Raw genomic sequence first — 20776 nt, forward strand, 5'->3', positions numbered from 1 at the left:
CAGAACAGGAATGAAAATCACACGTGAGTAGTCAATGCCCCCATTCTCAGCCATGCATGTCAGTATAAGAGGGCTGAAGTGACCAGCAAGATGTTTGGCTTCATGACAATAGGACAGACAGAAAGGAAGCCAGATTTCATTTGGTTTCTACACAAAATGTTGGTAAGATCATATGTGGAAAAAGTGCACGTTTGGAGGCCTTAATGAGAAAAAAGGCAGATAGCTCAAAGACAGTCCATGAGTGCACACAGGAAGAATATACTGACATGGGTCAAAGACAGTCCATGAGTGCACACAGGAAGAATATACTGACATGGGTCAAAGACAGTCCATGAGTGCACACAGGAAGAATATACTGACATGGGTCAAATACGGTCCATGATTGCACACAGGAAGAATATACTGACATGGGTCAAAGACAGTCCATGAGTGCACACAGGAAGAATATACTGACATGGGTCAAAGACAGTCCATGAGTGCACACAGGAAGAATATACTGACATGGGTTAAAGACAGTCCATGAGTGCACACAGGAAGAATATACTGACATGGGTCAAAGACAGTCCATGAGTGCACACAGGAAGAATATACTGACATGGGTCAAAGACAGTCCATGAGTGCACACAGGAAGAATATACTGACATGGGGTGGATTCTGGTATGGCATGACATGGGGCAGCACAGTGGTATAGCGGATAGCACTGTCACCTCAAAGCAAGAGTTTTTTTGGTTCGATTCATGACTGGCTTGCCTTCTGTGTGGAGTCTGTGTGTCCTCCCTGTGTTTACATGGGTTTCTTCCAGGTGTTCCGCTTTCCTCCCACATTCCAAAGATATGCAGTAGGTGGACTGGACACACTAAGTTGGCCATAGGTGTGTGTGTGTGTGGTATGGACGAACAACAATGGCGGAGCTAGCCACCCAGCAATGTGAACCTCGGATTTAGATGACTGTCTCTGTTGAAGTGACACCCCAATCCCACTTGCAAAAATGGGAAAAAGGGGTTGTGGATGAATAGGTGGATTCTATGTAGTGCAACATGGGAAAAAAGGTATGGCATCTAGGTCCAAGGAGTCACTGTTCCACTATATTCAGCATTCATCACACCTATCGAGCACAATGCTCCTTGGGTATGTACCTTACCAGGCATATCCAAGAACTGCAACATCCACAAAGGTTCCTCACTAAAAGAATATAGAGATAAGTAACATGTCCTATGCAAACCATGCCAAAGCCCTGTCTATTTATTCTGTCTCCTAGAAGCTGTTGACGGGAGATCTACAACTGGCATACAATGCATTATCGGACCCTACCCTGATGAACCTCCTGCATATCATCAAAACAAACAACATCACAACTACCCATTCTAAACACTTAAACCTTGCCTGTGACATGGAGATACATTTATGTATCCCAGACACTACCCTTTCTCTGGAACAGGGTCTTTATCCATTTGAAGTAGAGTTCCTCCCTAACATAATTCAAGTGTAACCTGTACAACCGGATGAGGGACAGGTAATTCACAACTGGTTTGGCACCTGTGTGTCTAATGGACACAGTAAATGCTTCATCACCCAGGCCCCTGCTTGTAATGTTTCATCTCCCAAGCCCCTGCTTACACTTATCAACACTACCAGAAATTGTCAGACGTTTGGGACGCACAGCTAGGCTTATAAAGCCCTAGTAGTCATTAGCCTAGTACACACCTATGAACTTATGAAACTGGAAGGCTGGAGTACAAATTGATGTAGATACGTTAGCTATAAACATTCTGGATAAAAAAAGGGATTGTGAGACAATATATGGACTCAAGAACAGGAGGAAATGAAAAGGATGAACTTGCAGAGAAGGAGAGAGAAGAAATACGAGGTAAGTAGAAGAAGACACACTCAAGTCAAACTAAAGGAATTACATTTTGCTGAGTAGGTGGTTTGGGCCTCATAATCCACTGCCACCAGCAGTGGTGGGCTTAAGTGAACAGAAGGATTTAAATAAGCCCGCAACAGGAAGGAATAAGAAAAGGAAGGAGAAGCTGCAAAATTGGCAGATATGACAGGCCCAGTCATCTTTTATCAGTATCTTTACAACACATGTAAGCAAAAGTAAAGCAACACTGCCCTCAATACAGCAGCGAGAGTCCTGCCTGCTCACAGCCAGCAGTCAGCTCCCTGACTTTAGCTACACATAAACACAACAGCTACACTGCTACTTTAGTAAGCATACTCTACATATGGCATTATACAGAAAAAGGCACACACTGTGCCTATGTATACAGATGCACATTGCACCCATGTTTATATACATCTACCTAGGTTACTTACTTTCTGTACATGCAGCTACTTTACACACATGTATACATTTATACATGCGTCTCTATATAAGTACCTACAAGACAGAGACAATTTACACAATTTATCGCCTCTTCAGATGTCCGTATTGGGATACTATTTAACGAAACATTATATTTTTACAGTACAGGTCACACACTTTAAATGTAAATGCCTGTTTTTATTTTCTTAGCAAGATCTCACTCTCTCAAAAAAATAGTTCTTCCTACTGTTTTTAAAATATGTAACAGTATCACAGTTTTCTACAATACTTAGGAAAAGCCACAAAACATTTTTCCTTTTAAAGTATTGTGGCGTTTGCCATTTCCCTCTCCCCTTAGACATGGCTGTGAAAATTAGGACTGCCCTATCAAAACAGAGTAAGAAGGCAGCCTTAAAAAGACAGCTAATGTTAAATGACTGTGTATACCACCTTAGTTGAAGAAATTAAAATCCACCAGATCTCTTTATGATACCACTGACTTCATCAATCATATCCCATTTCAAATCAGGAAGAAGAAAGGCCTAAAATTAAGGTGTAAATAGGTTGTCAGTCTCTACTTCTATTAATAAACAGCAGTTAGAATGGTGATTTGATTGAACGATACAGCTGACCCACTGATCCAATTTATGGTGAATTCTGCTTCAAACCTGTCATGATTTTAAATTCAGTGCTACAAATAGTTGAAATTATACTGCAACACATTTCTGGGCGGCCACGGTGGTGCAGTGGTTAGCATTGCCGCCTCACAGCAAGAGGTTCTCCGGTTCGATCCTCGGCTGGGGTGCCTTCTGTGCGGAGTCTGCATGTCCTCCCTGTGGTCGTGTGGGTTTCCTCCGGGTGCTCCGGTTTCCTCCCACATCCCAAAGACATGCTGTAGGTGGATTGGACACTCTAAATTGGCCCTAGGTGTGCGTGTGAGTGTGCCTTCTGTGGAAGGTTGGGCGCCGGGCTGGCAACTCGACACCGTAAAACTCCACTGCCATTCAATGTGCGGACAGGTGATCCGCTGTGGCGACCCCTAACCGGGATAAAGCCGAAAGAAGAAGAAGAAGAAGAAGATACTGCAACACATTTCTGAATACTAAAGGTCATCTAAGGGAATTTTACATTTATTCATTTACTTATTCTCCGATACTCGCTTTATCTAGTTCAAGGTCAGAGGAGACATGAAATCTCATCTACACTCAGTGGGTGCAAAACAGAAAAAAATAATCCTAGCCAGGATGCCAGCCCACTGCAGGATGTGCACTCCCCCCCGCCCATAGCATACTTATCAAAGGACAATTTGAACAACAGGTAATTCACCTACATCATCATGTTGGACACATAGGTTGAAACTTGAGCACCTAGCAAAAACTTACATGGGCACAGAAGGCACCACTAAGAGGGAAATGAAACAAAGAACCAAACACTGAGAGGCAGCAATGCTAAGTACTATAACACTGTAACAGAATGTTATGGCACAATCAAAAAGCTCATCACAGTTACTTCAGTAATAACAGTGTGTTACAGATACTTCGATATCTGCAGCACGCTGCTAGGACAAAGGATACTTGATAAGCCATTTTAATTATATGCTAAACTGCTTAGAAAAAACACAACTGTGTTTTTACTTCATTTTGACATGCAAACCCAATTCACTGCAAAACAATGCTCTCAAAGCTAAAGTACCCTACACTGCTGCTTTAAGAAAAGTAATTTTCTTTATCCTGAACAATAGATCCAACAGAGAAGAATGCTGTTATGACAAGCAAAACAATCAGTCAGTGCTGGATAATTTTCAAATACTCCTGAGCTGTATGTTGGTTAAACTAAAAAAAAAAATTCTCCTGCAGAATTAACTAAATATGACTGAAGAACAAGATAAAACAAATACAAATGGAAATATAAGTATGTTCATAGCATTGCTGGAGGTCTAGCTACACAATGGGCACAACTACAGTACATCCTTACCTCCCGAAGCACCGGATCAGAGATGCTGTCCAGATTCACAGAACCCTCATAAGTGAGGTAATGAAAGACATTTAGGGCCCGAACAGCCTCTGGTCCTCGCTGCTTATAGCCAAAAATTAGGTCGATCCACTGATGTAGCTGGCAAGAGACAAACTCACTCTCCAGAGCCTGAAATAAAAAAAGTATCTATAAAGTCTGTTCATAATTTCTAATAAGTTAATATGAACTTACTGGTTTGTTAGTGTTATTTTTATTACAACATATAGTTTCATCATGATAAACAGCATTACAGTTAACTAATAATAAAAGTCACCAAAAAAGATAGGATCATGATGTATTTCCTCAACAAGTTTATTTCATGGACTGAGATACATAAAAAAATATTTATATATTATCAAATCTCGATGTGCAAAAACACTGACACTCATTAAATAGTCTTATGCATGTTGAAACTCACTTTAAGTGATCAATAATGGTTGATAATACACTGATCACAAAAGCAAAATAAACACACTCTTGCAATCAAAACAAAATAAAAACATAACACAAACGTTAAAACACTAAGAACCAAAACAGAAAAGAAAAAATGTAACCCCACAAACTTGATGCTGTCACGGACACCAGTTTTATTAATCACTGACACACAGACTAAACGCTTTCACCCTTACCATGCATAAGGCATCATCAGACTACTCAATAGCTAAACCCATTTAAATAATACTTACTGATCAGAATGTGTAATAAGGTTGCTTCATAAGCCAATAAGAATCAGATAGTTGATTCCCTTAACATTTAAAAAAACAGTAACAAGCATTCACACACATAAACCAGGTTTACAACACTTTTCATTAAAACAAAGAAATCAAAATAAAACAATGCTATAAAAATATTTAATATCAAATTAGGTTAGCCTTAAATATTAAAATACTTGCAAGAGAGCAACTTGTTTACGGTGCCCGGCATTCTACATAGGTAAAACCACACGTAAATTGAAGGAGAGAATTTCAGAACACAATATGGACATTAAGAATAAAAAGACCAATAATGCATTGTACATACAGAATGTGAAGTGTAAGAACTTACAAAGTTTTTATTTTTTATTATAGATAAAGTATCTGATAATGAGAGGGGGGTGATATTAGAATATTATTGGAAGTAAGGGAGACCATTTGGCAACTTAGATTTATTGTCATGGAATCAATGTGTGTTGTTCTATTGCAAGTATTTTAGAATTTAGGGCTTACTTAATTTGATATTAAATATTTTTATAGCATTGTTTTATTTTGATTTCTATGTTTTAATGTAAAGTGTTGTAAACCTGGTTTATGTGTATTTTGTTTCTTCAGATGTATGAACACTTGTTACTGATTTTTTAAAATTTTAAGGGAATCAACTATCAGATTCTTATTGGCTTATGAAGCAACCTTATTACACATTCTAATCAGTAAGTATTATTTAAACGGGTTTAGTTATTGAGTACTCTGATGATGTCCTATATATGGTAAGGGTGAAAGGGCTTAGTCTATGTGTCAGTGATTAATAAAACTGGTGTCAGTGACAGCATCAAGTTCGTGGGGTTACACTGTTGCAATCAGTCAACTAAGAAACAAAGAAACAAAAGAAGAAAACTGTAATAGTAACACCAGACACACTTTAAATAGTGATACTGTTAGGGAAAAAAAGTTATGTACTCACCATAGCATTCCATCTGTGTTGTTCATTTTCATTCTTCCTCAACTGATGGGTTTGGATCCAAGACTCAGATCCAACTCAGCCACTTCTACCAGAACATCTGATCCAAGAATTTTCAAGTTCCTCCCTTTACCCACAATGCCCCTGCAACCTAACATATCTCAGTTCTAGTTTACTGCCCCTAGATATAAAGGGACAATCCATTATATGAATTAACGAAGGGAGAAAAGAAAAGGGAAGCTAGGGCTCAAACAAGGAAGAGAGGTTCCTGTACAATTCTTAGACCTTTCCAGAAGCAAAAAGAGAGGGCAGGTGGGAAGGCAGGAAGTTGATGAAAATGGTCAACATAGATGGAATGTTATGGTAAGTACATAACTAAAACTTTTTTATTTCCTGTTGCCCTTTTCATTCATTCCTCAACTAATGGGACAGAGTCCCCAGTTACTGCAACCTTGGAAGGCCCTCATGGAAGGAAGTACTCCAGAGTCAAAGGCCATGCTGTTCCTGGAAATCAAATCTAATTTGTAATGAGCATTAAAGGTGTGCAAACTGCTGCTGCAAAAATGTCATCTAGAGAAGCCTTTGACCAAAAGGCTAAAGAAACTAAAACTGACCACATGAAATGAACCCTACGAGGCTTGGGCAAGGATAGACTTTTTTACCATAAACAAATGAAATACATTCAGTTAATCATCTGGCCAATGTAACTTTGGAAACTGGTTTGATCAATCTGCTAGGAGAAAATGAAACAAATAACTGGTCAGCCTTCCTGAAGTCTTTGGTTCTGTAAAGATAAAAGCGATGTTGCCTATGCACACCCAAAAGGTGGAGCATATACTCTTCCCTTATTTGAAAAGTTAGGAAGAAATTGGTAGATTAATGACCTGATTTATGTTGGACTCAGAAGCTACTTTAGGCAAAAAAGATGTATTTGTTCACAAGGATACCCTATCCTATCATTGTGAAAAAAATGCAGGTAAGCAGGCTTAGAAGACAGAGCCTGGAACTCGAACACTCATCTAGCTGAGATTATAGCAACCAGAAAATGGTTTCCCAGGATAAAAAATTTAGCTCTGCTTTAGCTGAAGGCTCAAAGGAAGCTTGCGTCAATGCCTGAAGTATGACAGTTACATTTCAAGGAACAGTATGATCCTTTAATGGGGGCCTAAGTAAAAAGGCTCTCTTGAGAAAGGCTTTACACAGTTTAGAAGAAGCTAAGGTACACTTATTTTCACACAGACTGAAATCAGAAATGGCAGCCAATTGCACTTTAATGGTTGAAAAGCTAGCACCTTCATTAAAAATTGAAGCTAAAAATTCAAGGATAGAAGGTACACACGTGCTGAAATAAGGGTCCCGGTCCATGCTTAGGGACCAGAAAACAAATCTTTTCCATTTACTTTTGTAAACTTTTCTAGTAGAAGCTTTTTAAGAAGGTAACAAAATATGATGTACCAGGGAGAAGAGGGTGGACTGTCTAGCAATCAATGGAATTGGAGAAACCATGCAGTGAGTGAGACCTGTTAAATCTGGATGAGTCATTCTTGCAGGTGAGGAAGGAGGTCTGGAGTTGAATCCAGTATCCAAGGTGGATACAGAAGGTAAGGCCAGAGAAAGAGGAACCAAATCTGATACGGCCAAAAGGGGGCAATGAGGATAACTGTGCTCTTCAACTGGAATGCTTTCTGTAGAAATTTGGGGATGAGAGGTAACAGTGGGTAAGCATAAAGGAGATCGGAGGGCTAGTCATGGAATACAGCATCCCTCAATGACTCCCCAGTTGGAGGGATCAGGGCAAAGAACCTGCTGCACTTCTTGTTGAAGGAAAAAGTGAAAAGGTCACAGCATGGCTGGTCCCAACAATGGAAAATTCTTCCTGCTACTTTGACATCAAGAGACCACTTGCGAGGGAGGTATCAAAATGACCCGCTTAGTTTGTCTGCAATCACTTTAGATTTCCCTGGAATGTGCATTGCTATGAGAAAGCGACCAGAAGACATCACCCACTGCCACACTCTCATTGCTTCTTGATAAAGAGGGTAAGATCTGGTTCCCCTCTCTTTGTTGATGTACCAGAAGGGAGAATGTCTTGAAAAGTCTGCAACACTAGGAGGACTGCTCTCATCTTTAAGACATGGATGTGCTTCTTGGTCTTTTCAAGGGACCACATACCTTGAACTATCCTTCCCAAGAAGTGCCTCCCACTCCAACTGGGAGGTGTCTGTGGTCATTGCAGCTGTGGGCAGGGGAAGAACAAATGGAGAGCCTTCACAGAGCTGGTTTGGATGAATTCACCAAAGAAGATATATTTTTCATGTTTGTGTATTCTTGACTGGAGCATTTAACGGATGTAGAAGGAGGACCACTGGGTTGAAAGTGTCCATTGAAGAACTCTCGTGGAATCTGGCCAAAGGAATGACAGAAATAGCTGCTGGCTTTGATTCCAGGGCTTGTAAGATTAATTGGGTCAGAACAGAAAAACTTTGAATCACTTTCTTGACTTTAGAACTCCATGTCTGTATTAGAGTAGACGTAAGAGAGGACGTCTGACTGTGTCCGGACAAGCGCCTATGAACTCCAGGCTCTGCATAGGCATAAGCTGGGATTTGTTGTAAATGACAGGGATTCCTAGGTGGGCACACACTGAAGCAAGTAGTTGCTTGCATGTAAAAGTTGATGCCTGGTTGGAGCAGTTAGGAGCCAGTCATCTAGATATGGAAACACTAGTAATCCCAGCAGTCTCAAGTGAGCTGATACCACTGCCATGCATTTGATGAACATCATGGGAGCAGTCGTGAGACCAAAAAGCAGTGCTCTGAACTGATAATGACTGGCCCCCAGACTGAAAAGTAGGTATCTCCTGGAACACCTGTTCATTTTGTTGTAATAGCACATATCCTGAAGATCTGCCAAACACATCCAATCATCCTTTTGTAGCAGAGACAAAATGGACTGAACTGTGAACACCCAAAACTTTGAATACTTAACAAACTGATTTAATTTGCTGAAATCCAGGATTGGTCTCCAGTCCCCTGTCTTCTTTGGCACCAAGAAGAACCTGAGTAAGTTCTAGACCCTCTTTTTTTCTAGCAGTTTTTTATCTCTAGAGATGCTGCTTCCTTCTGACTAGGTGAAACATCTGGGATTTTACTCACACTAGTGGGAGTGGGTAGAGAAAATAGTATGGCATAACCTCTGGATGTGATTCTCTGCACCCACAAATCTTTTGTAATAGACAGATAGGCTCTCTGGTGCAGAAACAAACTTCCCCTAACTGTCTCTAGAGAGGAACAGTCAAGCCTCCTTTCAGGAGCGCTGATAGGGCTTATCTAAGAAGGAATCCCTGAAGCTCTGGTTCTGCGGGCACCTCTGCCATGAGGAGAATGTCTTCTATTGTTGTTCCTCCCTCTGCCCCTGGGGGGAAACTATCTCCATGTTACTGTTGGAAAGGACCATGGGATTTCCTAAACCACATTTTTCTATCTCCTAGCTGATTCCAAGAGAATGGTCTTTGAGAGGTTGAAAAATATATGTCCACAGCAGATAGGGTCTTTCCCTGCTGTTCACATCTGAAGATAGTGTCTTTAACTGGGGTCCATCAAAGGGTGCACTGACAAATGAAGACTTCAAGGGCTTCCCAAAATCACATAAGCACATCAAGGCATGTCTACTGATGGCTACACCTGAACCCACAGCCCATGAGGTACCCACTGCAGTATGGGAGCTCAAGCTCATGGATGCATTCGAGATGGATTGGAGGGTGGCCAATTGTGAGGAGATTCTGTTCCCATCCTCGGATGACATGGACTCAGAAAGATTTTGGCAAGCTCCTTGGTCAGATCTCTTTGTAATATCCGAAAATGTGCCAAGTAATTCAGTGATCTGAAAGGCAAAGGTCGATGACATGTACACTTGCTTCCCACATCTGTTGAAAGAATTTGACTCTTTGTTAAGGGGATGGACAGAAGAACTCTGTTGTGCCAGTTTTCTTTGTGGCTGTAGGCACAACCATAGCATCAACAGGGCTCCCTGGCTCCAGTGTTTGTGGTCTTTGTCGGGGGGGGGGGGGACTAAATTTTGTCTGATCTTTTGAGTATTGGCTTTACAATGTCTGGCTCCTTCCATGCCCAGTGAGAAACAAGGTCAATGTGCTCATCTGCCGGGGGGGGGGTTACCTAAGAAGTAGACGGGCCAGACCCAAAAGCCTCCAGGAAGGCAGATTCCTCCTGGGAGGGGGTGTCAGGAGGACCAAGCACCATATTGTTTCAGGAGCTCCAGGATGCTGCCAAAGGACACATCTTCTGGTGGTGATCTGGAGGAACCCTCATCCTCATCAAAATTGTTGTCCTCTGTGAGAGATTCCTGGGAGGAATCTAAGTACCTCCTCTTCCACATTCTCTTCCAAGGGACTTCCTGAGTGGGGGTGCTCTGTGGAAGTATCAGTAGAGATGACGATGTCCTAATGGACTGGCTGGAGATTAGCTTGTGTTGGCTGTCCCAGTGGAAAGGATGAGGTAGGGTTGTCTAATCTGAGGAGGGGCAGGGATGTCTCTTCTCTAAACAAGGAGAAAGCCCTCTCCATGAACAGCGTCAGCTCCAAGAGTTTTTTGTCTCTGAAAGGCTCTGTGCTGGTCAGTTCTCATTGCTGTCGAAGAACAGACCATCTTCATATCCAATGAAGACATTCCCAGAGATCTTGGATCTGAGGGCTCTGAAACAGTGGGTCAGGTCACAGAAGGAGATACCAAGGGTGAAATAGGTGGGAGTTGGAGCCAGGAGAACCCCATCTGAATCTGTGCTCTGAGGAATTTTCTCATCATCCTGTCCACATTGGCTTCTGAAAGACATAAGAAAGAATGTGGTAGAGAGAGGTCTAGAGTATATTTGTGGAGATCACTCCAGAAAAGGAGAAGGAAGCCTAGATGAAACTAGATCTGAGAGAAATGGCAGGGGATGGATCCTTTGAGACCTGGATTTCAAAAAGGTCGGATCTGAGACAGATGGATTTTTTAATTAGAGGAAAGGGAAAAACAACCAACAATGATAGGAAGAAATACTCCAATGACTAAAGAGAAATACCAACAATAGTACTGGTAAGGGTACCAAAAAAAACAGTAGCCAAAAAGTATCAGAAAATAGCTAAATTTGGCTAAAAGATTATGAGATGGTGGAAGAAAAAGGTAAAAGATGAAATTAGAATTACAAAGTAACTCATGACTAAACAGGTAATGAAAAACTTGAAAATCTCCTATCACATGCTCAAGAGCAAAGGGATCAGCACTTAAAGCTAATGGCAGCAAACACGAGCTTAGGTATGTAAGATTGTTGGGGCATTATGGGTAAAGGGAGGAGATCAAAAGTTATTGGATCCGAAATCTCATAAACCAGCTGAGTTGGATCCCTGTCTCATATCCAAACCCATCAGCTGAGGAATGAATGAAAAGGACAACATCAGATCATTTTTTTTTTAAATAAGGTAACACGTAGGGTTGGGGTTAGAGGCATGGGCAGGGGATAACACACATAAGTAAAGATGTACAGCAGGAGCAGGTTAAAAAAAAAAAACAGTACAACAGTTTACAAGCTGTCATTAAGCAATCACAAATCGGACCACTTACGGACAGCTGGAAGTGTTGGCAAACATTCCAATACATTTTAGCAATAACTCACGACTGGGTGTAGGTATCAGAGGATTAACCCATGGTTGGCATTGTTTGATCACAAGGGCAAAGCCCAAGATTTGCCTCCCTGCAAAAAGAAGTTTATAGGAGAAGAGTGACTTTTAAGATTCACTTTTCTCCTATGTTTTTTATCTGGCTTGTCAGCACTTGGCATTTCAAATGCCAACATTGCAATACGCAGGAAAGATAAGATACTTAAAAGGTCTTCAAAATTCTTATGTGGTATAACTGTTGTTTTATGTGGTATACTTGCTGTTGCAAAATAGTGAAATTTACCAAGGTCAAGCAGTTTTCAGAAAAAAATTTATTTATTTAATTACTGCATTCTGATTTATAACAGTTTTGCTGTGAGGCATGAAGACAAGGGGACTTCAATATTTTTGCCAACTTTTCAAGATACTTGAGTCTGTGGAAATGGTTAATGAGCAAACACCTGCACAGCAAAGAAATTAAACTGCTCATGAAAAGATACTTAAAAAAAAAAATACATATATATATATATATATATATATATATATATATATATATATATATATCAAATTTTAAGGAAAAAAGTATTAAGAAATTCAATAGTTGTATAGCTTTGTTGACACTTGAATACCTTAAGAAAATAAAGACAAAACATTAGCAGATATACACCATAATGCTGTATTTATTTTAATACATTTCATTTCTTAACAGTTCACATGGCTTAGAGTCAAAACATTCAAAGTGTTTAAGTCTACAGAAAACAAATTTAGAAGAGGTGGTACAGCTGCATTTCTGCTGTAGGAACACCACCCAAAGGGATTTGTAGGTTCATAGGTAGTTATTAGGCTTTCAGTCCAGAGGACCATTGTGGATAGTAGCCCATATTCCCATTTGCCTCTAAGCCCTGTCTCTTTAAGTGACTTGCTTACGGTCACATAGTAGGCAAATGAGGACTGAAGGAATCAAACTCTGTACCACAGGAACTACAACTGAAAGCCTTGACCCTCTGCGGCATACGTCTCAACCAATCAGGGATAAATTGCAGTAGAATTAGGGACAAAGCCAGAAAAGATCAGGGACAATTAGGGACACGTTTAAAATATTTCTGCTATTAACTTGAGACATTCACAGAATCACAGCATATGAATTAATGTACATTTTGTGAGGTAAAAGAAATCTATAACTCTTAATTATTGCCATTATTCATTAAGTTTAATTCACCAACTTTCCTCCAAAAGACACCAGTTTTAGGAGGGATTTAGAGGGACAGAGCTAAAATTTGAGTCAAAATCAGGGACAGTTGAGAGGTCTGCTCTGCGGCACATGCCATAAAACATATTAACCGGCTGCTTTTTGTTGTACTGGAAAGACAAATGGTTAAGGGATTAAAGTTTACAATTCCAAGTTATATAAACTGCAGAGTAGTTGGCTTCATGCAACTGTAAGGGTGAAAGGAAGTGAGTTCAGAGACTGGCACATCTGCTCCATTTTCCTTACGAGTGTATTGTGGGAAATGACTTCTATTACAAGGGACATTTTTTATAGGCATAGCACAGTTCTACCTACATAAGCCAACCAGGAAAAATCTGGTATGCTGAAAGCAGGTGCACTCTGCACTGGAAAGAATCACTCAATGTAAATTTAAGGACCAGATGAGTCTGCATGACAAGCTCTTGTGACTAACCAAAATGTTGTGCATATCTTCTGTCATCAAGTTCAGTTAACACAGCTTTATTGGGCCTCCGATAAAGGCTATATTCATCAGTTGTGCTGGAAAACTGTGAAAAAGGCCATCATTTTAGATCACTATGGCTGCCATCTAGATAAAATAAATAAAATCACTGACTGTACAGAAGGAAACACTAACCCAACAACAGCAAGCTACTAAGATTAGGAAGGTGCTTTTTGGGTTATGCTTAAGTTGTATGCACTGATGGGTCTTCAGCAACATATTACTAAAGCGGTATCACTTCTTATACCGTCAACAGGCTGAAAAATCAGGGAACAAGAAATGTAAAATTGACAAGTTTTCTTTGCTACCATAAGCAATTTTAGTAGAAAGCCATCTTTGCAAATGAAATAGAAATCAGCATCTCTATTTGTAGGGTGGATCAAAACCATTGTAAGAAATAAGGCACTCCATAAAACTGATACAAGAATAAAAAAAACAAGGATGGAAAAGAAATTTATGTTCATTTTTATTAATTTGACCCTTGGAGGCCTGAGAAACCCCCCCCCCACCTTTGCCATGGTGTCTGGCAGAAAGGCTACCAGCTTCTGAGGTGTGAAAAGTGGAACCTTTATTATTGAAATGTGAGCTTTTATATGACAAACCATTCCCCTTGCCAAAGCAAAACACTTATTTTGACTTTTATTACAAAAATAAAGTTTCACTCTTGCAGGGTTCTCATTTTCGTCTGCATCATACAAAGATGTTTCACATATAATACCTAATATTTCTGTAACATTTAGAAGAATGTTAGAAAACATTTCTCCTCAAATATTTGCCACTTTCCTTATTTATTCCACAGGAGGCAACTGCCTAAATTAGGACTGCTGTGAAAAACTGGACAGGTGTTAACCCTAACAGCATAAATCAAAACCCAAGGTTAAGTGCTATTAAGAAGCTTCACCATATTCTTACCTGATATGTACTTTTTTTGTAAATATTGCAAATAGGGGTTCTACTCCTGAGTATCTTATTGTTTGAGTATCTTATTGTATTACAGAATTGTTCTTGTACTTCTTTGTTTCTCTTACCTTGTATACTAGATTTTTATTGTTATCTAAACCATGTATGTACTCTGTTAACTTCCTTGGAGCTTTTCTCCCCAGGACTCCACTGAAAACGGCCACTTTGTGCCCAGTTGGATTTATCCTGGTAAAATAATGTTAAAATAAATAAATAAATTATGTCGGACTCTACCTGAAAGTGTGCGAGTCTGAGCAACTCATTTAATCAGGTACTAGTACTTTATCACCCCTTGAAATGAGGCATCTGTTCACTCCCTGAAATGAGGCACCTGTGCCTAGAAAGCTCAACTCGTTAATACGTGAACAAAACAAAAAAACAATTACTTACATAAATGACTATAGTTAACTTGGTAGTTTTGCTTTACTTTTCTGTGACAGTGAGCTGAAGGACATAGAAGGTAGTGGTTAGAAACTATACAAACTAGAGGGCAGTCAAAATCGTTTAGATTATGAAGACTTTAGCTGTTTTCCACTGGTTTTATGAAAATGGACGGAAATGAATACAAATAAACCGAAATCTACCCTCATTGTTCCCTTTAGAAGATACTGGTCCACTGAAGGTTAAAACTCTGCAACTGATTCCCACATCACCCCTAACGTAAAGGATCAAATGCAAAGAAGGCATCCTGCTAAAATAGGCAGTTCAGCTACAACATCAGAGGCTCACTCTCTGCAATGCATTAGAACAGGAAAAATGTTCAAAATATTGAAGCTTGATCAAAAAATATTAACAAATTTTAAATTAGCACTATGACTATTTCGGCAAGGATGGGATTCTGAAATCAGTGTATTTCCTAGTTTCTTTTTTTCCCAATATTACTTTTTCTATATTGCTAAAAATTCAATACTACCATTAATATAAAACAGCATGTAACATTCATATTTGGCATCATATCAGTGCACAATGCATTGAATTATGCTAATAGTATGGATTTCATTAGCTCCATAGTTAAACATTTATTTGGAATTCTGTGTTCAGGCAGCATTACTCAGTGAAGGACATTTGCATACTGGGACAGAGGTGGCTTACAGGATACGCTACTTTGCATTATGCATTTAAACAGACTGCAGCTTTTTTCTACCTCAGCACTTTTCTAAAACTCTTGATCGCCTATTATCTTCATATTTCTATTCCCCACCCCTCCTGCATAAAAATATATATTCACAGGCATGTAGACAAATAACAGGATTGCAAATCCAGTTCAGAGCATACACTCACTCAGAGGTCCCAAAGTGTAGTATTTTTATTAAGTGTTGCGCTAAACTCCTACATCACAATTAACTCTGGGAACTCTTAATTGTCTTAACAGCACCAGCAGCTGTTACTGGCGCTGTCACTTAGTCCAGAGTATCTGCTTATCTCCATTAGTGGATAGTCCAGTTATTACTGTTAAACCACATACAGAAATATTTCCATGGAAACATCCCTCCCAATCTTATTCTAGTGTCCAGGGAAAAGATGGCGTAAAATGGCAGTTTGACTTCTTCCTGGAATTTGTTACTCTATTTCATGTTCAGCACAACAGTATTCCTTATCAAAAACTACATTTTTCTGTTCTTCCATTCAGTCATTTGATGAGGTCATTTCAACTTCATCTGATGTCCTTAATGGCAGAACAACCTCTAATTACACACTTTCTTCCACTTTTCATCTTTACCCTGACTTCTTGTGTCTTTCGGCTTATCTCGGTTAGGGGTCGCCACAGTGGAACTCCGGTCCGCTAATGTTTGGTAGTGGATTTTTACGTGCCGAGTTACTAGCCCTGACGCACAACCTTCAACGAAGGCACACCCATTCACGCATGCCTCCACACAGAAGACGCTCTAGCTGAGAATCGAACGCGACAACGTCTTGCTATGAGGCGACAACACTACCGCAGCACCACTACCGCTACATAGTCCAAATTAACTTTGTAGTATCTCTGTATTTATTCTATGTGCTACACTTCCTCTGGGTGTCTCTCCTACCCCTTTCTATATGAGATTTCCATTATCTTTTCTGGAACATGGCTGAATTACAACCTAGTCTATTGGTCCTCTTCACTCGTGGTACACACATGTTAAATAAATTAATTAATTACAACTAGGATTACCACCTGTCTCACTTTGCAATGGACAGTCCCTCTTTGGGCAGTTGTGTCCTGCAAAAAAATTGAAAAAATGGCAAATGTCCTGAGATTTTAGGAGAAAAATATTTCCCATATTTTATGTAATAGATGCATAAAACAGTTATTCTGTATCTGAAACACCTAAATGTTATAAACAACACAATAAACAACTAAAATGCTACAAGAATAAGCTTTTATTTGGGCAAAAAAGTGAAGTTCTGTCCTTTGTACTGGCCGTGGGTATGTTTTGCTCTGCAAAATCTGATGTTTGTACCAAAAATGTCCCACTTTGGGCATTTGAAAAGGTGGCAACCCTAATTACAACCTAGTCTACTGGTCCTCTTCACTCGCGGTATACACATGTTAAATAAATAAATTAATTAATTACAACTTAGTCTACTGGTCCTCTTCACTCACGGTACACACGTTAAATAAATAAATTAATTACAACCTAGTCTACTGGTCCTCTTCCCTCGCTACCAAATTAGTAAGTAAATGGTCCCTTACAGAGGCTGCATCCCTTAATGCAAGTGCCAACAACTGATTCAGTGCCTCCATACTGGTGTTTCTAACTCAGCAGCAGGTCAGGTTATTTCAGGTGCGATGAAGTGCACCTAACTAATAACTATCTTAATTCTAAAATGTACAACTTGTAATATAAAGGAAATGCCTGCAGTATAGCAGAGAACTATCTTAATTCTAAAATGTACAACTTGCAATATAAAGGAAATGCCTGCAGTATAGCAGAGAAATATCTTAATTCTAAAATGTACAACTTGCAATATAAAGGAAATGCCTGCAGTATAGCAGAGAAATATCTTAATTCTAAAATGTACAACTTGCAATATATAAAGGAAATGCCTGCAGTATAGCAGAGAACTATCTTAATTATAAAATGTACAACTTGCAATATAAAGGAAATGCCTGCAGTATAGAAGAGAACTATCTTAATTCTAAAATGTACAACTTGCAATATAAAGGAAATGCCTGCAGTATAGCAGAGAACTATCTTAATTCTAAAATGTACAACTTGCAATATAAAGGAAATGCTTGCAGTATAGCAGAGAACTATCTTAATTCTAAAATGTACAACTTGCAATATAAAGGAAATGCCTGCAGTATAGCAGAGAACTATCTTAATTCTAAAATGTACAACTTGCAATATAAAGGAAATGCCTGCAGTATAGCAGAGAACTATCTTAATTCTAAAATGTACAACTTGCAATATAAAGGAAATGTCTTCTCATATAGGGGGCGTTCCTAGAATTTAATACCCTGGACTACAGATTAAACCTTGCTACTCAACTGTGTCTTCAGCTATTTATTAATGTCCCCTGTCGACACCATATGTGTTCCAGCTGCAAACTGCTATGGTACAGTTTACATCTTTTTTGGAATTACTGATGCTACCCTGTTGAATTTTACTTTCAGCAGGTCCTTGTTTAGACCAGGACTACAGATTCTGATAAAAAAAAAATAATATTAAGCCTAAAATAAGTCCATACCATTTGAAGCTACATAGCATCTGCACCTGCCAATTGAAAAGGAATTCAAAATACATCTGAAGTGCAACTGTGGTTAACATATCATTAAATTAAAAACATTCTGAGGTAAAGGAAATGTGTGCCCCCTGTGGAGAATCTGACAGTATTCCAAAATAAACATACTGCTTGCAGATAACAAACTTAGCAGTTTGAACATGTGCCCATTACCAGAACAATACTCGACAGATTAATCAGTACCATTCGTAGCAGTTTTGTAACAAAACTGACTTTTATTACAATACAGGAGGTAGTAAATTAATTTTGAATTGTAATTCTTGCTTGTAAAATGAAGCAAGCTTTCTTCATGCAAGATAATGAATAAAACTTGCTTTAAAGGTCAAAGTCAGAGCAAATTCCCCTTAAGGGTGTTTGACCAATGGCATATAAAGGTTAAATATGCTTTAACCTCACACTATAATGAGTTACGGATGCCCCCAATGTTCTGTGAGCCTTTCCACTCTATTTCCGTTGTATTATTCAGTGCAATGCGATGAACTGCTAACGACCAACAAAAATGGTCATTCATGGGATAACTGTGGCCTGTGGTGAAACAGTGAGAATTAGGACAGTTCTCATAGAAGAAACTAAGTATTCTGCATGTAACTAAAGAGCAGATGATGATGTCTGATAATGGGACAAGTGCAGAAGGGCATGTCTATTTTAAGTAAATCTTGGTGTACACTACATCAAATTGCTCGAAATATTTAGAAATCAACAAGAACATCTTAGTAAAACTCAAACAAGTTATGTGATTTAGAATACACATGAAAACACCTGCATTCTTCCTCATAACAATAGTAATTATGTAAATTAGTTACACAAATTTAGCAATTTACTAATAGTTTCTGAGGAAAAACATTTTTAACACAACAGTGGCCCATTTTGATGCAACTACCCTTTCCAGAAAGTAAACATCCTTTACCTATTGAGCGGTTTCTGCAACTCAAGCCCATGAGTTTCAATCATGTGAGTACTGTCACACCCACACTTCTTCTTGCCACCCAGACCAAAGGAATATGTTATGAACCCCGTAGCGCTTTAGCAGGCATTGTCTTTTTGTTCAAGTCTTTTGGAATGGGAGATTACTGCAGTTAGCATAGATCAAACCTCAAAACAAGGCTAGAAATGCAATGTAATTAACATAAAAAGTGTAGCATTATCCCAAATGTTCCTTTTTCTTGCATGAAAAGCTTTAAGACTGAAAGGCTACCATGAAACAAGTGTATCAGCCACAAATCCGTAATCAAGGCTCTGTACTCTGGATGGATCTTTTTTTGTGTTAAAGGGAGCATAATGCTACAGATGACTTTACAGACCAGAACACAGTTGTTGTTGTTGTTGTGTCTTTCGGCTTAGTGCACTGCTCTTTTTTATATCAACATTTCTATGTAAAACTTTGTTTACAACAAATACACAACTCATCACATTAGTATAAGGAGCAACAAATAATTAAGCAAATAGTACAAAATGGTAACAAAATATCTCCAAATACAGCACTACTGTTCACGTGCTTATGTACATTTGTGCATTCAGTTAGGCATGGCTTTTTTATGTTCGAGGTGTAGTAAACAGCAGATGAAAATTTTGACTCTACATACTTATTTATTTTCTTTGACTGTCAATACAGTTTACTTAGGCCATATACTTGTAACAAGTCCATCTCATGTGTGTCAGATTTACAAGGCTTTCTGTATTTATTAATCCAATGCACATGCATGACTCCCATCCTTACACAATTCTTGGCACTTTATGGTAACAGTCTCTATTAGGAGACCGTCACAGTGCAGGAAAACAAGAATGAACGTATATATGCAAAGCATTAGTTTGAATTCCCTCAATGTAATGCTTTTGTTCACTAATGACCATTAATTTACAGACATCATACCCAACTTGACACAATATTAAAAAAACAAAGCAGATCGCTAATTTATATAAAGCCAAGCAAAATGATTTGTCACTTACAAGAAGTCATTTGCTGGTCTGACAGGACAAAATTATATACAAAGTTACCTTAATATAAAATTTATTTAAAGTGCATACAAGCAGTTTTGTTTTCAGTGAAAGAAAATGTGATTACTGGTCTATGTACAGAACGGTTTAATTCATATACAAGTGATGGCCTAAAAGAATACATAAGCATGCTGCTTTTAAACATTCCACACAGAATACATGGTCAGAAATGCTGGGAAGCAAACAGCTGCAAGTAAGGAAATAGTTCTTCTGACCCAGGACACAGGATCTGAATTTAATGCTACTCAGTTCAAACACAGCAATTAACAGAAAATGGACATCAAAACTGACAAATCTTACAGAGATGCTTACTGGTAAAACTATATTGCCAATATCTGATATAATATACCTATATTTAAAACAACTACATACATTCCTTAAAAAACTGGCCAAATGGAAAGTAATGAACAAGTCCACTATCCTTTTTATACTTCAATGCCTATTATACCACATGTCAGTTAGTTTTAAAAAAGTTTGTTCATTTAGATCAATGCATATTTTGTAAACATGTACATCTTTTTCATCCTCCAAAAACAATTAGCTGTCAAACCAACCTTTTTTTAACAGCAGGCTTTTTTCAAGCAACTCCTGTTTTACCAAGAAACTCACAGTACAAGCTATGTTAACTTTCAATTACCAGATATTAAACAAATATTCAATACTCGGTTTTCTTTTTAGTCCAATGAATTCCACCTGTAAGCTTTCTGCAGTTTACAACAAATTGTCGCTAGTTGT

At 38.8% G+C, this 20776-nt stretch overlaps 1 protein-coding gene across 1 annotated transcript in view; it reads right to left on the reverse strand.

Annotated features, from left to right (window-relative positions):
* The window catches only part of NBEA (neurobeachin), a 4581458-nt gene that overhangs the window by 314689 nt on the left and 4245993 nt on the right, over positions 1 to 20776 (reverse strand). Inside the window, exon 55 of the mRNA XM_044072852.1 lies at positions 4283 to 4450. Within this exon, the coding sequence (XP_043928787.1) occupies positions 4283 to 4450 (168 nt within the window). The remainder of the gene's footprint in view (positions 1 to 4282; positions 4451 to 20776) is intronic.

This window comes from Protopterus annectens, chromosome 5.part1, assembly GCF_019279795.1.
Source record: "Protopterus annectens isolate FY-2018-M chromosome 5.part1, PAN1.0, whole genome shotgun sequence".
Classification (NCBI taxonomy): domain Eukaryota; kingdom Metazoa; phylum Chordata; order Ceratodontiformes; family Protopteridae; genus Protopterus; species Protopterus annectens.